The sequence below is a fragment of the Muscardinus avellanarius genome (assembly GCF_963383645.1).
Source record: "Muscardinus avellanarius genome assembly, chromosome: 9".
Classification (NCBI taxonomy): domain Eukaryota; kingdom Metazoa; phylum Chordata; class Mammalia; order Rodentia; family Gliridae; genus Muscardinus; species Muscardinus avellanarius.
In genome coordinates this window covers 13,224,156-13,247,420 of record NC_137795.1, presented here as the reverse complement: position 1 = coordinate 13,247,420, position 23,265 = coordinate 13,224,156, and the positions used below count along the sequence as shown (strand labels likewise).

Genomic DNA, 23,265 nt, shown 5'->3' with positions numbered 1-23,265 from the left:
TGTCCACGAACCACAATCCTCCTGTCTCAGCCTCCCGAATGCTGGAATTACAAGCATGCACCACCATGCCCGGCTAACAAAGCCATTTTTTAAGCACCAACACAAGTTTTTTTTTTTCTCTCTCTCTTTTATCCTTTTTTCCAGCTGAGAATTTCCCTCATGACTTTTTTTCAAAAAAGAAAATCTTTTCGCCCCAAGTCTCTCCTGAGATTTAAAGACATCACTGCTGATGCGTGGAGGAAGGCCCTCACCTTCCTAGGGCTGAAAATGTCGAAGTCAGAAGAGACCGAGGTGGCCATGGATCAAGTAAGCTGTAGCCCTGGGTGCTGTAAGCAGAGTGGTGCCCTCAGCATGACAGCTTTACTGCAGAACGTTGTGTTCAGTTATCAAAGCATGATTGTGATCTATGTCCCACATCATTGCAAAGGCTCGGAATTAGTTCTTAACCATTGTGGAGCGTGTAGACATTACCCTGAAAGTTCCAAAGCACCTCCTCCATGAACTTGCTAGCTCCTCATAATGACCCTGCACAGTTGGAAAGATCGTGTTTCTGGTCTTCCCTGGAGCACACATATTCTATACTCTGCCCTCTTTAGAGTTAGTCATGTTGGTTTTGGTACTTGCTACCAAACCCAAACTTCTATCCAAAACATGGAACCCTGGGTGCATTGTTTTGAGCTGGATATTCAGACACAAATGCCAACAAGGCCAACCAGATACTTGCATGCTAAATCCTCAACTGCCTTCCACACTGATATTTCCGCATCACTCAGAGCAGTTCTAGAACCTGGTTGTGCATTTGTCTTGGGCTTCACTGTCTGTCATGTGTTCCCCTACCTAGTATTGCCTTCAAGTCCCCCCCATCGACCTCCGAGTAGGCATCACTAGCCACAGCATTCATGAATGCATTAGTCTCTGCACACGATAAATGAAAGGGACTAAGGTATGGAGACATGAAGAGACAGGCCCAGTGCCCGGGTCCTCTGACCCCAGGGTTCGATACAGATTCTAACACAGGCGCACAAATGCTCTATAACCACTTGGATAAGCGCTTCAGCAAAAGAGAAAAGAAGAAAAATTACATTCGTGAACACATTTGCTCATCCGCTCATCCAGTTCCTGTCTCTTCAGCGTTACTACCTGGATGAATTTGCAAGTCTGTTAGATGAACTGCTGATGAAGATCAATAGTTTGTCCGACAGCCTAAACCTCCCTCTGCTGGAAGAACGACCCAGCAATACAATGGTGGCCCAAGGTGCCCCAGCTTACCAAGACAGTGCGGTAAGACTTTGCATACATTTTTTTTCTCAGTTTTCATTAGAGGAAGTTTTTTAAGTTCTAAAGTTGATTGGAAATAATTACTATTCCAAATCATAGGATCTGTTTGCATAAATATCCCTCAAGGATCCTACCAATGGTCAAAATGTGCTCTGGCCAGAATGGAGGAACTGGCTAATGATTAAAATCTAGGATTCAACTTTCAGTTTAAAAAGATAGGGTATCAGTCTGCCCCCATTACTACAGAGTATTGGCTGTTTCCTCTGGGGATGGTGGAGCTGACTATGAGCTGCGGCTCAGAGTACAGCTTCTACCAAATGCATGCCACTTTTGCTCCATGTTGAAGCTGAAAAACTCTTAAGTCCCACCCTACTAAGACAGGGACCATCTGTATATATAAAACGGAACTGTAGCCCAGGGAAGAGATGGTTCAAACGTATTAAAACTTGAATAAATTTTAATGAGGTTAGTTGCTGGAATTAAAATATAATTAAAGTGTTATCTAGATACCTTTTCTGCTCCCCTAAAACAAGCTACTTCTACGTGATTTGAAGTGATTTAAACTGGGCATGGTTCATACCTATAATCCCAGTACTTGGGAGGCTGAGCTAGGAGGATCGTAGGTTGGAAGTCAGCCTTAGCAACTTAGTGAGGCCCTTTGGAACTTAGTGAAACCCTATTTCAAAAGAAAGAATAGAAATAGGGCCAAGGGTGTAACTTGGAAGCAGAATGCCCCTGGGTTCCATTCCTAGTAACACACACACACACACACACACACACACACACACACACACACACACGTATACTGATAACCTCCATGGACAACGAGTGGAAGCTATCATTTTCTCCATAGCCACATTTGACAAAATTTAATATCCATTTCTAATATCTAATATATACTCTTAAATAAAAGGAATTGATGTTTTTAATAAATAAGAATATAGATCAAGTTAAAAGTCAGTTCTGGCCAGGTGTGGTGGCGCATGCTTGTAATCCCAGCATTTGGGAGGCTGAGACAGGAGGATCACGGTTCGCGGACAGCCTCAGCTACTTAGTGAGGCCCTCTGCAACTCAGTGAGACCCTGTTTCAAAATAAAGAATAAAAAATAGGGCAGAGGGTGTGGCTCAGAGGTAGAATGCCCCTGGGTTCCATCTCCAGGCCCGCAAAAAAAAAAAAAAAAAAAAAAAAAAAAAGTCAGTTCTATATCTAATGGTATACCATCAGAGGCTTGCCACAGAAGTTAAGGAAAGACTGTCCATTCAAAAGTCCCACAGGCAGTTTTCCCTCTTTCTTTTCCTTCCTTCCTTCCTTCCTTCCTTCCTTGTGTTGAGGCTCGAACCCAAGCCCTTGCACACACTGGGCAAACCCTGCCTCTGAGCCACTTCCAGCCCCATAAGAGCATTCTTCTGGGAATGCCTCGGCTCATTCCTGTAACATACTTATCTTGTTTCTGTATTTCATAACTCTTACAGTGAGTGGGAGCTTTAAATGTACCCTCTGGTTGAGCAATCTTTTTATGAATAAAACACACACTATCACGAGCGCTTATACACTACACTAATTTCCCAACAAACACTCAGGAAATAATTTCACTGCAGGGGCTGACCGCAGAGGCTGAGGCTTCTGTCTTTGCCCTGGGGACATACTGTTATTGCATGGGACTTACCTAGCAGCAGCCGCAGCACAACTGCCAATTTGAGTTTCTTCCCGCTGAAAAACACACATTTTCCTGGACCATCACTTTAAGAGGTATTTATTCAAAATGCATTTCACAAAAGTCAGTGCTGCCAGGGACAGGCCTCTGACCTGGCTTCGAGGGTGCGCATGCCTGGAGCACCTAGTTGCCGCAGCGCAAGCGAATGGGGTGCGGGTGGTACTGGAGCAGGCCAGGCCAGGTGCGTTCTGTAGAACAGACCTGCTTCTGTGTGCTGGGAGCCGAGGTAACCAGCCGTTTGAATTTCCTAACTTCAGGGCAATTGTTTTTTCATCTCAACCATTAATAATTGAGATTTGTATCGTGTCTTATAAATGAGAAGGATTGAATGCCTGGAGCTATCAATAACCACCTGCAAATACCATTGTTCTTTGTGTTTTTAAGTGACGCACGGCACTAGTATGCCGCCCCACCTTCCCCTGCTCGGGGTTCCTGCTCACTCTTGGCTCTTGGCCACCTCCATCTGTTCCAGCAGAAAATGTCTAGCACCTCTCTTGCTGGGGCCCAGATTCCTCTCCCTGACCCTGCGCTGCAGGAGCTGGCCAAGTCTCTGAACCAGCTAGCGTAATTTAGAGACATCAAGAGGGTTCCTCCCGCACCCAACACACACACATTTCTCCTTGATTTGCTTTTGTGAATATAACTGAGTGAAGCCAGATCAGTCAAAAGAGGAGCACGTAAACTCACGGCCCAGGTCAGGCTGCAGGTGCCATTTCGGTCCTTGGTTGGCTGGGTCGGGCTCAGTAGTAGAGCCTCCCTAGATTGTGCAAAGTCCTGGGGTTGAGCCCCAGCACTGCCAGAAAAAGAAAACGGTGTGATTTCTCAGCACCCACCCACCATGGGAAGAGAGTTTTCTCTACGTGGAAATCTGCACTCGCTCTCGGAGTGCGGGGTGCACAGCATGGGAACCTTCAGCAAGGGCACCTTCTGCAAACCCAGAGGACGGTTTGCAGAGAAGACACACTGCTGTGTCCAAGCTGCTGTCACAGCCTGTTTGGGTCATGGACTTGAATTCCTCAGGTCATGGTCATTCAGGACAAGGGAGTGGCTGAAGGGTGAATTTTTTTCTTCTTCTCTCTTTGACTTAGCCAGTTGGTGGGATGTTCTGAAGGTGATTTCCCCAGGGCAGTAACAAAGCCCCCGTCACAGAAACCCGACCTACAGCAATTTGCTGTGCAACTTCCTCACAACTTGCCGCGTTCATGATGACTGTTGCGTGTTCTGGAAACTTACTGAGGCTTCGTGACTGATGTTTTCTAATTGATGGAGCATGACAACTAAATACAAGGAGCTGGAGTCCTTGAGGAAAACAGGCTGTGGTCCAAGGAAGCCCAGCCCAGCCGCCGTGTGTACAAACAGCCATGTCCCAGAAAGGCCGGGTCCTGCCGACAGACATGGAGGTCACTGGGTCACACCCGAGTGGCTGCTGACAGTGGTTCAGCTGTAACACTGGCTGGTGACGATAAGCAAGTAACCCATCTTCTTCATATCCTCTGTAAAAAAGGATGCAGTGGCTCTTCCCCTGGGGTCATCAAGAGAAGTCAGTGTCGGCATCCCATAATACTCACTATAGACTCAACCCAGATTGTTAAAACTGAGTTTCAAGGTCCATCCATCCAAGCCAGGCGTGGTGGTGCACGCTTGTAATCCCCGTGCTTGGGAGGCTGAGACAGGAGGATCGCACAAGTTTGAAGCCAGCCTCTGCTACTTAGTGAGGCTCTCAGCAACTTAGTGAGACCCTGTTTCCAAATAAAATATAAAATAGGTCTGGGAGTATAGCCCGGAGGTAGAAAGCCTCTGGGTTCCACCCCCAGTACCACCAAAAAAAAAGAAGATTCGTCCATCCATCAGGTATTTCTGTTGACAGATACAACTTTAGGGGCTGGGTCACAGTGACTTAAGAGTGACCCATGTCTACCAAGAAGCCATACTATTCCTGGAACTTAGAAAATAGACATCTCCGATTCATGGGCAAAGATGGGGGCACCTTCTGTGCTCATTGGGATCCAGGCTCTGCTGTGCCCTTTTCATGTGGAATAGAGGGCCGAGGAATAATGTGAGCATGGAATTAGAATGAGGAATTACCTGGGAGAGAATGTTCCCAGCATCCCAAGATTTGTCCAGTACATCAAGGGCCACTGTGCTCCTGGACTTGACCAGCGTGATCATTTGGACCTGCTCTCCTGTCCCGCTTCTGCCCTTGTGGCTAAATTATGTGTCTACCGCCATGTCTTCCACAGGGCTCAGGGCTCAGTGAATGTTTAATAAGTTGATTATTGACTGAAGAGAAGCAAAGGACAATGTATATGTATTGAAAGAGGGAAAATAATAAATCAAATAGAGCAAATGTTTAATAGGCAATGTTTCCTAAGTAATGTGTGAGTGCTCGTAGTTATTTTGTAATATTTCGGTTAAGTTTAAAATTATTTCCAAATGAAATGCTTTTATAAGGAGCAATTATTCAGATAAGGAGATAACAAAAAGATAAGATCACAGTGGTGAGAGATGGTTTGTTTTAATGATTCACTTTTTTAAAGTTTTTCTCTATTTCATCTCAGACTTATTCCCTGGATGAAATAAGTTAAATTTAAAATAACTGATTAGATGTGAGTTACAAATATTGACTATACTAGAAGTAGAAAGAAATTAAATCCCTGATAGAAATGCTAAAGCAGATGGCTTTCTGAGACAAATTTTCTCAGCTCCCATTAGACTGAGTCTCAGGAGATGACATTCTTGTAGCTACTGGTTCATTCTCTTCTACCAGATATGAGTCCCATAAAGCTGCGGTATTACTGCCAGTCTCTGCATGGGGATGTCTGCTGGAATAGCACTTGTGACACCATGGACATACGCCAGGGCTTCTGTGTTACTGTGAGGACACACTGTGTTTACTGGACCCCAATCTCCTTCTGTGGAGGTCAAGGAAGTCATATTTTTAAGGACTTCAAAGCACTAGCAGCATTGGCTTCTTTTCGAAGAAGTTGGAGCATTACAGACTCCAATAATTATAGCCAGACTCCAATAATTATATTCTAAAAATAGGCAAAACACCGTATTGGTTTGCTAGGGCTGCAGTAGTCAAGTAATCAACCCAAATAGAAATGTGTTGTCTCAGTGTGGAGGCTTGACGTCCAAGAGCAAGGCATTGGCAGGACCAGTCTCCCCTAAAAGCACCAGGAAAGAATTTGCTCCAAGCCTCCCGGACTCCTCAGAGCTCCTTGGAGGTAGCAGTGTAATTCCAGCTGTTTCCTTCGCACCTTCTCCATGAGCTTTCTCTGTGTCCGAGGTCTCCATTTTTTGAAGGACACAGTTGTACTGACCTCATCTTAATTTCATCAGCTAAAAAAATGGTCACCTCCACAAGCACTGGGAGCTAACACTTCAACATCTTTTTTTATTTTTTTTTTGAGAAAGGATGCATCTCAACTCACCACAAATATACTTATGTACCCAGAGATATCTAAAGGCAAGTTTTAGTTTAATATTTGATTCTGGACACACGTCTTCAACCAGCCCCTGACTTACTCTCCCCCCCAAATTATATTTTATGGGTAAAATTGTCACTTCACAAAGATGTCTACGCTCAGGAAGTAGCCATCCTGAATTGTTCTGGTTTAATGAGACTGAATCCTGGCCGTTGGACCCTGCAACATCTGTTTCCACTTTTCACTGCACCAAGACCCAGATGTGGAGGAGGGAAGGGCTTGTGCCATTTTCAATTCTATAAAGGTCAAGCCCTGCTTGGCAGCTCAAAAATGCTGAGTGCCTTGACCTCCCGGTCAGAGGTCTACATCAATAACCAGGTATCTCCAGTGAGCACACCACCAAGAAACTCAGCCAGGAGACTGATTGGAGGCTGAGGCCAAGCCACAGAAACACAGAAGCTCTGCTTGAATTACAAGCCACTTGCGCCAACGCTAGGCTTGAGCAAGCTGACAACTTGTTCCTTAAAAAACAAATGTTCTCATTAGCCAGAAAGGCACCCCAGCATGTGAATAATATATACCAAATATATACTGACATAGGAAACTGAGGCTGCCACAGACGGCAGAGGATTGTATTTTCAGCCCATACTGCCTTTACAATTCCATCTGTACTCCAGGGTGACAGGAACCGCTCAATGGACAGGTGGACATGTAGCCTGTTCTGTTGCAGAAATTCTCTGGAATAATTTACCCAACACCAATAAGGGTGGAAAAAAGTAAGTTTACTATAATGGCAGGCTGAAGTTAGGATAACTACTGAAAAACTCTGGCCCCAAACTCCACATGAGCTCTCATTTTATAGAACAAAGGGCAGAAATAGGCAGGTAGGCTTACAGAAGTTGAAACGTGGCAGTTAGTGATTGCAGGAAATTCCTGAGAGAGCTACGACTTAGTGACTTACTTCGTCAGTTGCCTGACTGCCTGGAAACATGGCCTTCTATTTTAGTAACTTTTCTACCACAGTATCACTTACTGAGAAAACACTGGCAAAGCATCTGTCTTTGGCAGAATCTAATTCCTCCTACGTCTGGGAGCACATTAATGGATGGAGCTGGAAAAAGTAAATAGAAAATGCAGAGCTAAACAGGGTTCAGTGGGTATTTTTGGCATTCTTTAGAGAAAATAAGTTACTTAATTGAGTTAAGGCTAGGAAAGAATATGTTTTCAAAGCCTGGAGATTCTCTCAACAGCACAAAATGTCCTAACTTTGTTACTAATATAACAAATTGTTAACCAAGCACAGGTTTTTTTTTTTTTTTTTTTTAAAGAATGTGGTCATCTGTGTCTGTTCTTGGTGCAATACTCTTTCCAAAATAAAAGTGTTGCCTTGAATTTGTAATAGCTCTGGTTTGAGATGAGAGCAACATCTGGCCTTAGCAGGAGGCTCTTGTCCAAAGGAGACACCGAGAAGGTGAAGGCCAGTCCTGAAAATCAAATTCTTATGAGACCATGAGCTGCTGTGTACCATTGATAGAAGATCACACGGCAGTTGCCCTTACTCCCTCCATTCCACACTTAAACACACTGGATTTTGTAAGTCTTAGGTCCAAGACCTTTCCAGGAGAGCAGCTGCTTTACTATTTGTAGGAGAATACATTTTCTTCCTCTCCATCAAACTGTAGAAAGCATAAGGAATAAAGATAATCTTTTCCACTGCAAGTCACACAGAAGTGTACTTCTTTCCACTTTGTAGCTTAGGCATTCATTTTGTAACTGTACATGTGTCTGTATGTTCCACTCTCAGAATCTTCTGGAATGTCAGTCATCTTAGCTCACATGACTTTTGGTTGACCTAAGTCTTCCATTTAGCTCATATAATAACCTTTAGTTGATTATGAATCTTCCAAAACATTACCTTTATTTCATATTTACTGTCTGCCTTAGAAAGTAGCCAATCATGTAGAGTTGCAAACTCAAACCCTCACCAACCAGGGTAAGGGGCAGGATCACGTTAGAGATAAAATCAGGGTGGACTGCCTGCTCACTGTGCTTGCTTACCAGACTTTTTGCTGATTGCACACCCTTCTGCACAGAAGCAAATTGTCTTGCTGTGTATTACTTATTATTTCATGAGTTTTTATTTGTGATTTCCCTAGAATCCATTTCTAACAGTAATACTTTATTTTATGTAGCCCTAAATTACATCATTTTATTTTATTTTTTGCAGTACTTTGGATGAAACCCAGGGGCATTTTACCTCTGAGCTATACCCCCAGCCCTATTTTTTATTCTTTATTTTGAAACAGTCTCACTGAGTTGCAGAGGGCTTCACTAAGTAGCTGAGGCTGTCTGTGAACCGCGATCCACCTGTCTCAGCCTCCCAAATGCTGGGATTCTAAGTGTGCACCATCACGCCCGGCTTGAGCAATGCTTTTTTTTTTTTATCAGCACTTCTTTATCCCATCCCCAGTGACCTCACTGTTACCATTGTGTTGTCTCCTCTCACGTCAAGTTCTGCAGTGCTCTATAAATCATACCAAACAGGTCTTAGCACAGTGTCCCACTTAATCAGCTCATCCTTGTCTTCCTGAGATCATTTCTCACACATTAGAAACACATTTGTAATCTTCAGGGTGTGTCTTTCCCCAGTCTGGCCCCACACAGCCCCCATGCTCCCCTAGCCAGCCTCAAGCAGCCTCAAGCGGCCTCACCGGCCGCTTTTTGTACCTTTTATGTCTTCCCCAAGTGACAAACAGTAGCCCAGGGGTGTGATAATCAGGAGATTCACAATTCACACTGAACGGCTCCAAAGCACGATTTCCAGTTTGCTGATGCTGGAGTCTTAACACCCACTGCCCACCACAGCCCACTGCCCAGCCCTGTCACCCCCTGTAAGCTCTCCCTCTCCAGGAGAGAGTCTCACCTGTGTGTCAGCATCCAAGGATGCTGGGCACCTCCTTCTTGATGCCGGGCACCTCCTTCTTGATGCCAGCTTCTCCCATGTTGTTAGTGAGGCTGGGAACAAGAGTTCCTCATGTTGAAAATGGCGAGGCCGGCTCTCCAGGCTGCCCTGAGACTCCCCTGTGCTCGGGTCAGGAGTAAACGTCCGTCCCATTTCCTTCTCTGGAGGCATGAGAGCTCTTTGTTACAGCTGCACAACTTTTACTTAATAAGTCACCTAGCCCTCTCCATATGGGCTAAAGAAGGAGGCTAATATTAACGTAGCCCTAAATTACATCATTTTAATAGGCTTTATAGTGGTCTTGACTATTAGAAACATAAAACCTGACCCAAGTTTATCAGCGAATATACTATGTCACAAAACAAAAGTCCAGAGGAACAGCAGATGCTTGTCTCTCTATTCTGTGCTGTATCAGCCTTGCCTCATGACTGCAGGCAGCCTTTATGTGCCTTTATGTGAGGAATAAAGGCAGTCATTTTCATGGAAGCCGCGAATTACATAAAAGTGTGCTCCTTTCCCTTTCAGAATTGTAGCTTAGGCATTCATTTTGTAACCAGTACCTGCATCTGTTTGCTCTACTCCCAAGTCATCCCCAGCGTCAGCCATCTGAGCTCCTGTGACTTGTGGTTGACCTGTGTCTTCTATCTTCTTAGATCAAGGAAACCATTGGCCAGGAATCTTCCAGAATGTTAAACCTTGTTTCAGAATTCCTTTATGTCTTAGGAAGTAGCCAATCATGCTGAGTTGTGAACCCAAGACCTCACCAATCAAGGCAAGGGGTAGGATCACAATAGAGATAACGAGCAGACTGCCCACTTGATGTGCTTACTTAACAGACTGTCAGCTGAGCACCCTCTGTGCAGAAGTAAATTGCCTTGCCAAGTTACTTTTTATTTCATGAGTTTTTATTTGTGGCGTCTCTAGAATCTGTTTGTAACAGTTACCACAGGTCCAGGCAACACATCCATAGGTAAAACATCTATAGGAGACAGAGGCAGTGTCTCTCCGTCCCATTAGTCTTCTTATTAGATGTAAGAAAAGTCTTTTTTAAGAAATACCCAAGATTTCCCCCTTCACACTCTTTCCTAGAATGATTGGGGGAACTGAGATTATTGTGATTAGTTTAGGTGAGTCCTTTGGGATATTCAGAATTTGAGTGTCTTCTGCCAGGAGCACAACATGGACTCAATGCCCTTCTCTCCTTTTATCTCCACACTTTTGCTTTCATTTCACAATAATTCACACAGATCTTGTTACTTATGATTCATGTGAGGTTTTGCATATGTATGTTTAACTTATTACATTATTGCAGGTTGAATGGCATCCTGCTAATTCTTATGATTCAATACTGAATCTGAGAATATTTACCAAAATTCTATTATGCTCTAAGCACTGGGTGTTCAGAAAAGAACTAACTGAAGATCTCCCAGTTCAGCAAACAACAATGAGCAAACAGAGGTAGAGAAGACTAAGCTCAAAGCCAGGTTCAGCCCTCCGATGTAGAGCTGATGATGGACCAGAACAGGGCTGAGACCCTCAGAGCAAAGTCCACACAAGGGAGCGGAAGCCAGAGCCAGGGAGGATATTAGTTTTGTTTTGTTTCTTATCTTTATTTCATTTTGGTATCAGGATAATACTGTTCTCTTAGGATGAATTTAGAAATATTCTCTCTGCTTCACTTGATACTACCTCTATCTTAAATGTATAACATAAGCAGGAGTAGTGGCACATACTTGTAATCCCAGTATTTGAGAGGCTGAGACAGGAGGAGCACAGGTTCATAGCCAGCCTTAGGAACTTAGTGAGGCCCTCCACAACTTAGTGAGACTCTGTTTCAAAATAAAAAATAAGTAAAATAGGGCTGGGGTGTAGCTCAAAAGTAAAATACCCCTGGGTTAATCCCTAAGTAACACACTTGCATGCACGTTTGACATAATTCACCAGTAAATCCATCCAGGCCTGAAATTTTTTTCATTGGAAAGAGGTTAACTAGCCGGGCGTGGTGGCGCATGCTTGTAATCCCCGCGCTTGGAAGGCAGAGACAGGAGGATCATGCAGATTTGAAGCTAGCCACTGGCTTAGGAGACCCTGTTTCCAAATAAAAAATGTAAAAATAGGTCTGGGAGTGTAGCCCGGAGGTAGAAGGGCTTCCAGGAACCCCAGTACCACCAAAAAAAAAAAAAAAAAAAAAAAGAAAGAAAAAGAAAAGAAAAGAAAGAAAGAGGTTAACTAAGCCGGGCATGGTGGTGCACGCTTGTAATCCCAGCATTTGGAAGGCTGAGACCTGGAGGATCATGGTTCATGGACAGCGTCAGGTACTTAGTGAGGCTCTCTGCAACTCAGTGAGACCCGGTTTCAAAATAAAGAATAAAAAATAGGGCAGGGGATGTAGCTCGGAGGTAAAATGCCCCTAAGTTCCATCCCCAGACCGGCAAAAAAATTAAAAAATAAAGAGGTTAAGTATTCAATTTATTGTTATTTGTTTTGATACTGGAGATGGGACCTTGTGCCTCACACATAGTAGGTAAGTACCATTGAACTTTACTCCCATTCCTATTCAGTTTTTTTTTTTACTAAATATAGGGCTATTCAGCATATCTAATTCTTCTTATGTGATCTTTGGTAATACTTGAGGAACTTTTCCATCTCATGGAAAAAAGTCATCAAATGTATAGGCATAAGCTTATTCATAAAGTTTCTCTTCATCCTCTCAGTATCTGTAGAATATGTAGTGATGTCACCTTTCTCATTCTCAGCATTGATGATTCTCCTTCGTGGGGTTTTATTTTCCCCCGAACATTCTGGCTGAAGGTTGATTAATTTTGTGGATCATCTCAAGGAAACAGCTTTGTTTTTCTTGGTTTTTCTCTATTTTAACTGTTGTCTGGTACATTGATTTCTTCTTGGATCTTTATTATTTTTCTTTCTTTTACTTACATCAGGTTTAATTTGGTTTTCATAGTCCTTCACATAGTGGCAGAGATCATTTGAGACCTTTCTTCTTTTGTAAACTGTGCACTTAGTGCTATAAATTTCTCTCAAAGTACTGCCTAAACATCCTCCCATGGAGTTTGATAGGGAGTGTTTTCATTTTCGTCCCATTCAAACTGCTTTCTAATTTCCCTTTTGATTTATTCTCTGAATCATGGGTTATTTAGAAGTAAGTTACTTAGTTTGTATTACGTGGAGATTTTCCAGATGTCCTTATGCAGTGGAGTTCTACTTTTATTTTGTTGTGGTTGGAAGACATACTTCATATGGTCTGAATCCTTTGAAGGTTACTGAGACTTGTTTTAGTGGCTCAAAATAGCACAGAACATGGTAGATGTTTTGATTACACTTGAAATGAATGTATGTCCTGCCTCTGTAGAGCAAGGTGACCTACAATCATCTCCCAGGTCCAGTTGTTTGATGGTGCTGTTCAGGTCTGCTGGAAGCTTGCTGATTTCCTACCCGCTGTATCCATCATCTTCGAGGGAGGCATGCTGAAGCCCCCAGTGTAACCATGGCCGTGTCTGCTTCTCTTGCAGCTCATCCAGTTTTCCTTTCATGTCTACCTGTTCTTTATTCTCTGTATTCAGTGTCCCTTTTTTTTCTTTTTTCTTGCTGCTGCTAAGATTCCTGTTTCAATAATGATTACAATCACTGCGATTTTGCTATGCCCCATGTGGGTGCCTTTATGCTTATGAGCTTGGATATGGGGCATTATAGCTTTTGTCAAGATCGGAAAGCTTTCAGCTCCTTTTATCTCAAGAATGCCCCCACACCCTTTATTAGCTTCAGCTAATAAAGTAGTTTCCCCATGGTTTACTGTTTTATTGTTTTTGTTTTTGTTTTTTTGTTTAGAACAACCTCTTGCTGGGTATGGTGGCTCAGGCCTGTAGTTCCAGTCTTTTGGAGGCTGAGACAGCAGGATGGCATGTTGAAGGCCATCATCAGCAATTTAGTGAGACTCTCAGGAACTCAATGAGACCTTGTTTAAAAATAACAAGATAAGGCTGGGGGTATAACTCAGAGGCAGAATGCCCTTGAGTTCAATCCTTAGTACAAAAAAAAAAATCCCTCACTTCTTTCTTTCTTTCTTTCTTTCTTTCTTTCTTTCTTTCTTTCTTTCTTCACTTAAAATGTATTAAATTGTTCTATCTTCAAGTTCACTGAGATTCCTTTACCATGTCTTATCTCTTCTAAATCCCAAGCAACATATTTTCCCCTCACACATTTTAGCTTTCTTCTCTCAAACTTTGATTTGTGGTTTAAGTTTTTAAACACATCTTCCATATTACTACTTAACTTTTGAACACACAGAATAAAGTTAGACGCCTGTAGTGCCTCCACCTCCACAGGGCAACATCCCGCCAGCCCTGGGATGATTTGCTTGATTGATTCTCCACTTTATCACAGGCCACATTTTTCTTTCTTTAAATGCCTGGCCTAAGCCAGGCGTGGTGGTGTACACTTATAATCTCAGCATTCGGGAGGCTGAGATAGGAGGATCGTGGTTTGCGGCCAGCCTCAGCTACTTAGTGAGGCCCTTTGCAATTCAGTGAAACCCTATTTCAAAAAAAAAAGAAGAAGAAGAAGAAGAAGAAGAAGAAGAAGAAGAAGAAGAAGAAGAAGAAGAAGAAGAAGAAGAAGAAGAAGAAGAAGAAGAAGAAGAAGAAGAAGAAGAAGAAGAAGAAGAAGAAGAAGAAGAAGAAGAAGAAGAAGAAGAAGAAGAAGAAGAAGAAGAAGAAGAAAAAGTAGTAGGGCCCTATCTGAACATTGCATGGACGCCTCCTACATCCCAGGGTGCCCGTCCCATGCCATCTCTGGGCACTGTGTCCTCTCCTCCTAGCTTTTCCTTTCCCAGTCTCAGAGGTGCCCTCCTGAGCATTTACCAGTCCCTCTCAAGAAGTTTCTCACTGCCTCTCTGCAAACGCTAGCTGCTTTGGATTCACGCAACTCATCTCCCTCATTTACACTCAAAGCATCTAAACTCTGCCTGGACTCCACCTCTATTGCTTAGCTCCTGTGTTAGTCGGCATTTTGTAGCCATAATCTAAAGCAACTTAGAGGAAAAAAGATTTATTAGCTCACAGTTTCGAGGTTCAGTACATGTGAGGCCGGGGAACTGGAACTCGGCATGGAAGTGGAGACAGCACATGGGCTGTGTTCCTCGCATCATGGCGGCTGCGAGCGGGGAAGGAGGAACCATATATAATCCCCGAGGCCCACCTCCAGCCATACCCTATGGAGTGCCATCCAGATAAATTTATCACGGTGGATTTATTCACTTCTAGGATGACAGCCCTCATGACTCAGTTATATCAGCCCTGTATATTAATACATGAATTTTTTAGGGGACATTTCATATCTCACTATAACAGCCCCCAAGCCCTCAGGCACCGAGCCCGGGCCGTCACAGGGCTTACCTAGTTCAGTGTCTCTCAGAAGGACTGGCTTTCATCACTATTTTTTTCCTGATATTTTGGGGGGGGGGGGTATTGGTTCACACAGGAAAGTAAATCCTATCTCTGTTACTCCCATCTCATCCAGAAGCATTACGGGGAGTAATGATCCCGTCAGGTGTGGGGCCTAAGCCTGCAGTCCTGATATTGGGAGGCTGAGACAGGAGGATGGCAGGTGCCAGGCCAGCCTGCGTGTTATAGGTAGCTATAGACTGACCCCAGAGGAGTGCATAAGTTGGTGTTGGGGGTTGGTATAACTGAGTCATGAGGGCTGTGATCCCAGCAGTAATGGACCTATTCGGGGGTGGCCTGGGCTGGCAGGGAGTGGCTGGAGAAGGCGGTCCCCAGGCTTGGAGTTATGCTTGCACTCTCTCACTTCTGGGCCCCATGATGTGAAGAGAAAAGCCTTGGGCTCCCCTCTCTCCACTTCCCTGAGATCTGCAGCCCCCAGCCTCTCATGGACTGAATCCCTCAAATCCTCCAAGGAAAACCATGAGCAAATAAATCTTTCTTTTTCTAAGTTATGTGGTCAGGGCTTTTGAGTGATGTCAGTGAGAATGACTAAGATCTTGGGCAACTTAGCAAGACCTATTTTCAAAACAAAATGGGCCAGGAGTGTAGCTTGGAGGTAGAATGCCCCTGGGTTCTAGCCCTGGTACCAAGCAAAAGAAATGATCCAGCCATTCGATTCCTAGATGATTACTCAAGATAAAATACATGGCCACACAGAGATTTGTACATGAATACTCATGCAGCTTTATTTGTAGCAGTCCCAAACCACAGTGGTACAGATATCCATCAAAAGGTAAATGGAAGCCTGGAGTGGTGGTTTGTATTGCTAGCACACTTGTAATCCCAGCTTTCAGGAGGCTGAGACAGGAGGAGCGCGGTTCACGGGCAGCCTCAGCTACTTAGTGAGCTACTTACGTCCTTTGCAACTCAGTGAGACCCTGTTTCAAAATAAAGAAGAAAAAATAAGGCTAGGGGTGTAGCTCGGTGATAGAATGCCCCTGGGTTCCATCCCCAGTACAGAAAAATAAATAAATAAAGGTGAATGGAGAAATAAAGAGGTTCATTGTCTACACTATGAAATAACTATTCAACAATAAGAAGGAATGAACCTCACAATATTGAGTGCTGGGGAAGAAATCAGACCAAAAAAAAAAAGGGCTACCTGTGAAATGGTGTCATCCACAGAAAATCCTGGGAGCTGTGACCCAGTGAAAGGGACAGAAAGCAGCTCCCAGCTCTCTGGGGCTGGAGCTGGGGCTGGGGCAGGGCTGGGCTCAGGAGGGAGGGGCATCAGAGGTGCTCCAGGACACACTGGGGGAGATGGATACGCACCCTTCATGATTACGGTGATGACTCACAGGTGTACAGATCAGACTGTGCACCTCGAGAGTGTGGAGTTTATTGTTTGTTTTATTGTGGTGCCTTGCTTAATCTCGGGAGGCAGCCTGGGGGGGCCAAAGAGTTCTGATTACAGTCCACAAAAAGCCTACTGCCATGTTGCCACTCCAAGGACGCGTCCCAACCACAAGCCGCAGCTGTGTTAGAAGAAGGAGGCTGGTTTGTCCTTGAAGGCCCCATCAAGGCATGGGAGAGGACCAAGGCACCCGAATTATCTTTTGACTACAGGAGTGATGTCATTTTGCCTCCTCCCACCACCCCTCATGGAGGTCTCCCATAAAAGAAGAGACATGGACTGCCTATGACCAAGTACATTTCAAACCAACTGTTGGAGCAGAGTCCATGGCAGCTTGGTGGCTGTCAGCCCGATTCCTAATCCAAAGGCTCTTGTCTGTCCCTAAGGAAGAACAAGGGCTAGCATGCAATGCTGGGTGAGCATCCCCCTCCCTGTTCCATCTTGGGTCCACAACATCTCTGTACAGTCACAGGAGGCTCATGAACCACAGGCAGTTGGGGCAGGAGGTGGCTACCCCACCCCTGGCCCAGTATCTATAGTTGCTTAACTGGCCAGTTATCAACTAAGGAAAACACATGAATAAGAAACTGTAAGCTTGGGCAGAAGGCCCCTGTACCCCAGGCCTTCAGAGATGACAAGGCCAGCGGATGCTCCCAGCTCCTTCCCTCGCCAGCAGGAGAAAGCCTTCTTTCCACAGTGGCCTCTGGGGATCCTTTCTTTGACATCTCAGTCCTCAGTGATAAAGTAGTGTTTCTCTCACTCTTCTTTTTATTTTTTATCTTTTGCGATGCTAAAGATGGAACCCAGGAGCATTCTACCTCTGAGCTATACCCCCAGCCTATTTTTTATTCTTTATTTTTAAACAGGGTTTCCTTGAGTTGCAGAGGGCCTCACTAAGTAGCTGAGGCTGGCCGAGAACTGTGATCCTCCTGTCTCAGCCTCCCAAATGCTGGGATTACAAGCGTGCCCACCACGCCCAGCTTTCTTTCACTCTTGAAATTCACATTTCACAGGTTATTGTTTATCACTGGACATTTGTACACATGCCTGCTGATCGTCTTTTCAACAGTAAATTGCCTGCTCCTGTATTTTGCCCTGTATTTCAATTGAAATATCTATCTTTCCATCTGATTTTTTTTTTTTTTTTTTTTTTTTTTGGTGGCACTGGGGATGGAACCCAGGGGCCTTCTATCTCTGGGCTACACTTCCAGACCTATTTTATGTGTTATTTAGAAATAGGGTCTCTTAAGGCAGCTGAGGCTGGCTTCGAACCTGCACGATCCTCCTGCTGCAGTCTCCCACGCACGGGGATTACAAGCGTGCGCCACCATGCCCTTTTAAAATAAGAATATTAACTTGATAAGTATTTCACATAATCCAGTTTTTTTAATTGATTTGTGTCGCTGGCTAATATTAACCAATTATATATGTGAGTGTGTCTATATATATGTGTATATATGTATGTATGTAATTGCTTACCAGAAGCCAGGTATTTTTCCAAGTTCTTGGCTGATATTAATGAATCATCACTGTAAAATAGATTTTATTTTGCTTTTACTTTGGTTTATGGTGCTAGCTAATGGTAGAAAATTATGTGTGTGTCTATGTATATATGCATATATGTATATATACATAATTTCTTACCAGAAGCCAGGCATTTTTCCAAGTTCCCAGCCAATATTAATGAGTCATCACTGTGGACTAGATTTTATTATTAGCTCCCCTTTAAGGTTGAGGTGAGTGAGACACAGAGAGGTGGGATAGTTTGCCCTGGGCCATATAGCTGCAGGGGAGAGACGTTGGTACTGACCCTGCACTGGGCCTTAACATCCATCTCTTAACCACTAGGGTACCCTGCCTCTCAAGGGGGACTGTTGGCTTTAATTTCAGGAAAGTCTCACATTAACATACTCGTCCATATCCTTCCCTGGCTTCTCCGCTTCCTCTGGGCTTTTTGGAATATAAACATTGATTTATTTTCCCTTCTCCTGTGTCAGATGGATCAAGAGTTTCTTTTGCTGAGAGATCTTTCTGTGTTCCTTCTTGGCCATCAGCGTCAGTGTCGTGAGCCTGGTGTCCCGTAGTGTCACAAACCCTATCAGACTCACTGCACAGGATAGCCGCCGTTAGCAGGCACCCTCCTTGCAAGTGAGAAGAGCTGAGTGTCCAAGGATACATTGCTTGTTGGAGTTCACACCAGTGAGTCGGACCCAGGAGGGAAGTCAAGTCACACCTGTGGTCTAGGTACTCAAAGTTCCATTCAAAATCCAGGCTGGGACCGGTTTTAGCCAGCGCTTCCCAAACCACCTGTTTTCATTGCCCCTGAGCTGTGGATGGTTTTATTCACTTATTTGTTTGACCTATGGAGTCAGGCTGAAATCTTATTCTTACAGGCTCTCTCTCCTCCCTCTAGAGTCTGTTTCTGCAAGTTATCACACAGATCTCAAATGCAATGAGAGAGGCCAGGAAAGAATTCTGAAATTTAAATAAGGTTTTTGAAATACAGCCCTTGTTTTGCAAGGTGAGCAATTGAATCTTGTTAGGTTAATAACTCTCATTTTCCCTGACTTGACTAATCCAATATAAAATAGTCAGACTGAACCTCGAAGTCAGCTAGGCTTCTGTGTTTGGATCCATTTAAAAACCTATGTACTCAGATCAGAATTTGCCACGGGGATTATTGAATTTGGAGTGTGTGCTCATATGTTTGGACACTAAATAGTTTTGTCCAAAGGCCTGGTTTGCATGCATCTTGGTAAAAAAAAAAAAAAAAAAAATTTGAAACAGACAATGCATCCTCTGGTCAGAGTGTAGCCACTTAGATACAGCGAAAACTGGAAGGATGTTTCAAACAACCACACTGACTAAAAATTTTAAAAAATACTCTAAAATAACTCTTGATTTAAAGAGAAAAATTACAAAGCAAATGAAATCATGTGATGTATCTCAAGTAGAGTTTAGAAGAAATTTTATGAAAACATTCATTAGCTGGGCATGGTGGACCATGTTTGTAATCCCAGCATTCAGTAGGTTGAGACAGGAGGATCACAGTTCACACACAGCCTCAGCTACTTAGGCCCTTTGCAACTCAGTGAACCCTATTTCAAAATAAAGAATAAAATTAGGGCTGGGGATGTCACTCTGAGTTAGAATGCTCCTGGGTTCCATCTCAGTACTGCAAAATAAATAAATAAATAAAAGTCAGGCCAGACATAATGGTACATGCCTATGATCCTAGTACTTGGGAGGTTGAGACAGGAGGATCACAGGTTTAAGGACAGCCTCAAAAAGTAGTGAGACTCTAGTCCCAGAAATTGGGAGGCTGAGATGGGAGGATCTCGGTTCGTGGCCAGCCTCACCTACTTAGTGAAGTCCTTTGCAACTAGTGAGACCCTGTCTCAAAATAAAGAATAAAAAATAGTGCGGGAGGTATAGCTCAGAGGTAGGATGCCCCAGGTTCCATCCCCAGTAGAAAGAAGGAAGGAAGGAAGTAAGGAAGGGAAAGAAGAAAGAAGGAAAGGAAGGAAGGAAAGAGGAAGGAAGGAAGGAAGGAAGGGAGGAAGGAAGGAAGGACTCACATTAACCTAGGGATACTCTGTTTCAAAATAAAGATAAAAATAGGGCTGGGGGTGTAGCTCAGAGGTAGGATGCTCCTGGATTCAATCCCCAGCACCACAACAAAATGAATAAAGTAATGAAAGTGTTGGGCACAATGGTGTGTATGCCTGTTATCCAAGCTGGGAAGAGGAGGAGGAGGAGGAGGAGGAGGAGGAGGAGGAGGAGGAGGAGGAGGAAGAGGAGGAGGAGAATCTATAAAAAGCAAATGATGTCAAAGTCCAAAGTATAAAAGAGAGACACAGTTGATCACCCCAGCACAGTATGAGGCTGCCCGAGCTCACCTACAATCAAGGCTGATTGCAGCATCATCCAGACCCATGAGGTTATCACGGATTAAAGTGTCTGACACACCGGAGTTACACAGGACATGAAGAAGCCAGAGTGAGTGTTCCTATATCCTGCTGGGGAATTCTAGATTCCTCTGATCACCGAAGACAACAGTTTGGCAAGAAGCAAATCGACTCCCCTCACGAGGAGACACGTGGCAGCACGGTGGGTAGGTCTGCAGCATGGATGCTTGGAAAGAGAAGTGACCCTCCTCGGATGTCCAGTCCTCCCATCCCACTGGGTGTGTGGAGACCACAGGGTGCCCACTGCTTTTTACTGCTGTAGGTTTCAGGGTTTTAGCAAGGAGTAGAAAGATGAGGTAGCATCCCTCCAGGACAAAGGGCCTGCTTGTCTGCTATCTACTTACTGTAAATCCACGGGGGCCCCAAGCCCAGAGATCCCCTCCTCTGCGCCTCTGAGGCCTGGGGGAGCCAGCACAAATAAGCTGACGCTGGCTACTGCTTTGTGAACAATAAAGCCTTCCATCTCTGATGCAGAAACCTCCAGCATCCACATGACTGGGGCAGCCTCGATGATAGCTGGTCCGTGGGATAAAGTCTCAGACCCTTCATAGCTTTAGATGGAATCCACTTAAATGCTCATCATCGGCATGAGTAAGGTATGTGATACACATGAAATAAAATTCTATATGCTGATGAGAAAAAATGAATGTAATTACACCTGTCAATATTATTAAATCACATAAACAACGTTCACTGAAAAGTAGCTTGTTATAGAGTTATGGAGCCATCACAAGTCACTGGAGACTGTTTGGGGATACATCCATCTGTAGTATAACACTCTTACCTTTCTGGAAAGGAGAGATACCAGTATAGAGACAGGGAGGGGCAGTAAGGGTTTCCGTGGTCTCTGTGTGTTTTATTTCTTTTTTTTTTTTCTTTTGTGGTACTGGGGATGGAACCCAGGAGCATTCTACCTCCAAGCTACACCCCAACTCTAGTGTGTGTGTGTGTGTGTGTGTGTGTGTGTGTGTGTGTGTGTGTGTTACTAGGGATTGAACCCAGGGCATTCTACTTCCAAGCTGCAATTATTTTTATTCTTTATTCTACAGTTTTTTTATTCTTTTTATTTTGAAACAGGGTCTCACTAAGTTGCGAAAGGCCTCACTAAGTAGCTGAGGCTGGCTTCGAATCTGCAATCCTTCAGTCTCAGCCTCCCAAGTACTGGGATTATAAGCATGTGCCACAATGCCTGGCATATGTTTTATTTATTAATCCCAAACAGGCATACAAATACCACAAAGTGTTAGAATTTTGTAGGTGGGCCAAAAAAATCTTAGAATTTCATAGGTAGGTGCATATATTATTCTAAATGTTTGCAATGTTTTTTAATTTAAAAATGCCAGTGTTATAGAGATCTCTTCTTTGCACCATCCACTGGACTCAGACCTATGGATTGAACTCATATTTTCCTTTGTATATGAATTTTGGTCCCCGCGGTTGGAACACTATTCCCAAAGGTAGGGATAATGTATTTTTGGAGGTAGAAATGTCTCTCAAATTAAAACATGCCCTAAACTAGGAGCCTGGGAAAAGCATCATTAATTAGCCTGACAGGAAATTACGAGATACTTTTCTTTAAAAAAAAAAAATTCTCTCAAGTCCTCATGTGAATAGAGACCCGTTGCTCCGAGCTCAGCCTAATGACTCCTTCTCTCTACCTCCTTGGGCTTCGTTCCAGGGCCCTCCTCTGACCCAGCTGAAAGCATGAAATGAACTAATATGTACACAGACTCTGTACACATGGCTTTGATTTGGGAGAAAAGATGAATCACCCTGAGCTGGTAATCTGATCTTTGCCCTTCTGCTGGTAAACAGGAGAAGATACTCAATACATTCCCTGCCTTTTAAAATCAGAGGAGCAAATCCAAGAGCCCAGGAGGGTCCTGGCTTGAATGCTGGAAACCATTTATCACCTTCAGGGAAAAGGAATGTAAACAGGCTCAGATGCATTCTCTGGTCCTCCCTGAGCCAGGAAGGCCTCAGAAATGCTCACCTTGTTTGGGTGAAAGGGCCAAGGGTCAGAGGTCAACAGGGGTGCTCCCGAGGGCTCCAGGCGGTACCCTGGAAGGGCCGCACAATGAGATGCTGTTTAAACTCAGAATTCCTTTCACCCTGAGTATGTTTCCAAAGCAAAGGGTCCACAGGCTGGCTGGGGGAGTTCCTACTGTTTGTTCTGGCTAAGGAGGAGCAGAAAAGAAAGGAGGTGGTCCCTGGGGCTGTGCACTAAGACGACTGACTACCAGGGCAGGGGGCAGACAGAGGGGTGGGCAGTGAAGTGGGAAGGAGATGGTTCATTTGCACATGAGTACTAGGAGTGGGTAGGAAGGAGGCTGACATCTCTGTGCCTGGGATTTGGCTCGTCACTCCTGCCCCCAGATCCCCTGTTGAAGGCTTGTTCCCCGGGCAGCCACCGACAGATCGATCATTTAAATGGATTGTTGGGAGGCCGGACTGGCGGAGTAAGTCACTGAGGATGTCCTCTGAAAGGGTACACTTTGTCCCTAGCCCCTTTCTCTTCTCTTCTCTCTCTTTGTTTCTTGCCTTCCAAGAGCTGAGTAACTTCCCACCTAAACACAGTCCACCATCATGGCCCAGAGCCATGGAGCCAGCCAGCCACGGACTGAACTAAAATAAACCTTTCCTCCTCTACACAGTGGTTCTCAGGTATTTCCATCACAGCACCCAGCCAGTGGCAAGCCCTGAGATTGGACACGTCTGACTAGTGCTGGCTGAAGGCCTAGGTGTTCAGGGAGCTGGGCACCCGCTAAGGTCCAGCCACTGCGGGGCTGTGAAAGGCGCCGCCCTGCATGACTGTGGCCTGGCCTGCTTGACCACCTGCCAGCTGAGCCCTAACCCCAGCTGACCAGAGGCTCAGGTCTGGGCCTGAGAGAGAGGCCGGAGCAGCAGGCGGGGAGCGTGGCCATGCTCCGGGCAGTAATGTCCTGCACATGGAGGCCCGAGGCCTCACCAAGTCCTGCAGCTGACCTCACAGCAGGGTCCACAGAAGGAGAAGAGAAAGGACAAGCGGCTTCTGGTATCCA

At 44.5% G+C, this 23,265-nt stretch overlaps 1 protein-coding gene across 1 annotated transcript in view; it reads left to right on the top strand.

Moving 5' to 3' along the window:
• The window catches only part of PKD1L1 (polycystin 1 like 1, transient receptor potential channel interacting), a gene marked incomplete at both ends in the record, with an annotated part of 115,514 nt that extends 92,567 nt beyond the window's left edge, over window positions 1-22,947 (top strand). The window contains 5 exons of the mRNA XM_080701159.1: window positions 1,132-1,281; window positions 3,466-3,557; window positions 20,309-20,370; window positions 22,601-22,683; window positions 22,879-22,947. Of these exons, the coding sequence (XP_080557285.1) occupies window positions 1,132-1,281; window positions 3,466-3,557; window positions 20,309-20,370; window positions 22,601-22,683; window positions 22,879-22,947 (456 nt within the window). The remainder of the gene's footprint in view (window positions 1-1,131; window positions 1,282-3,465; window positions 3,558-20,308; window positions 20,371-22,600; window positions 22,684-22,878) is intronic.
• Window positions 22,948-23,265: the final 318 nt, after the last annotated feature.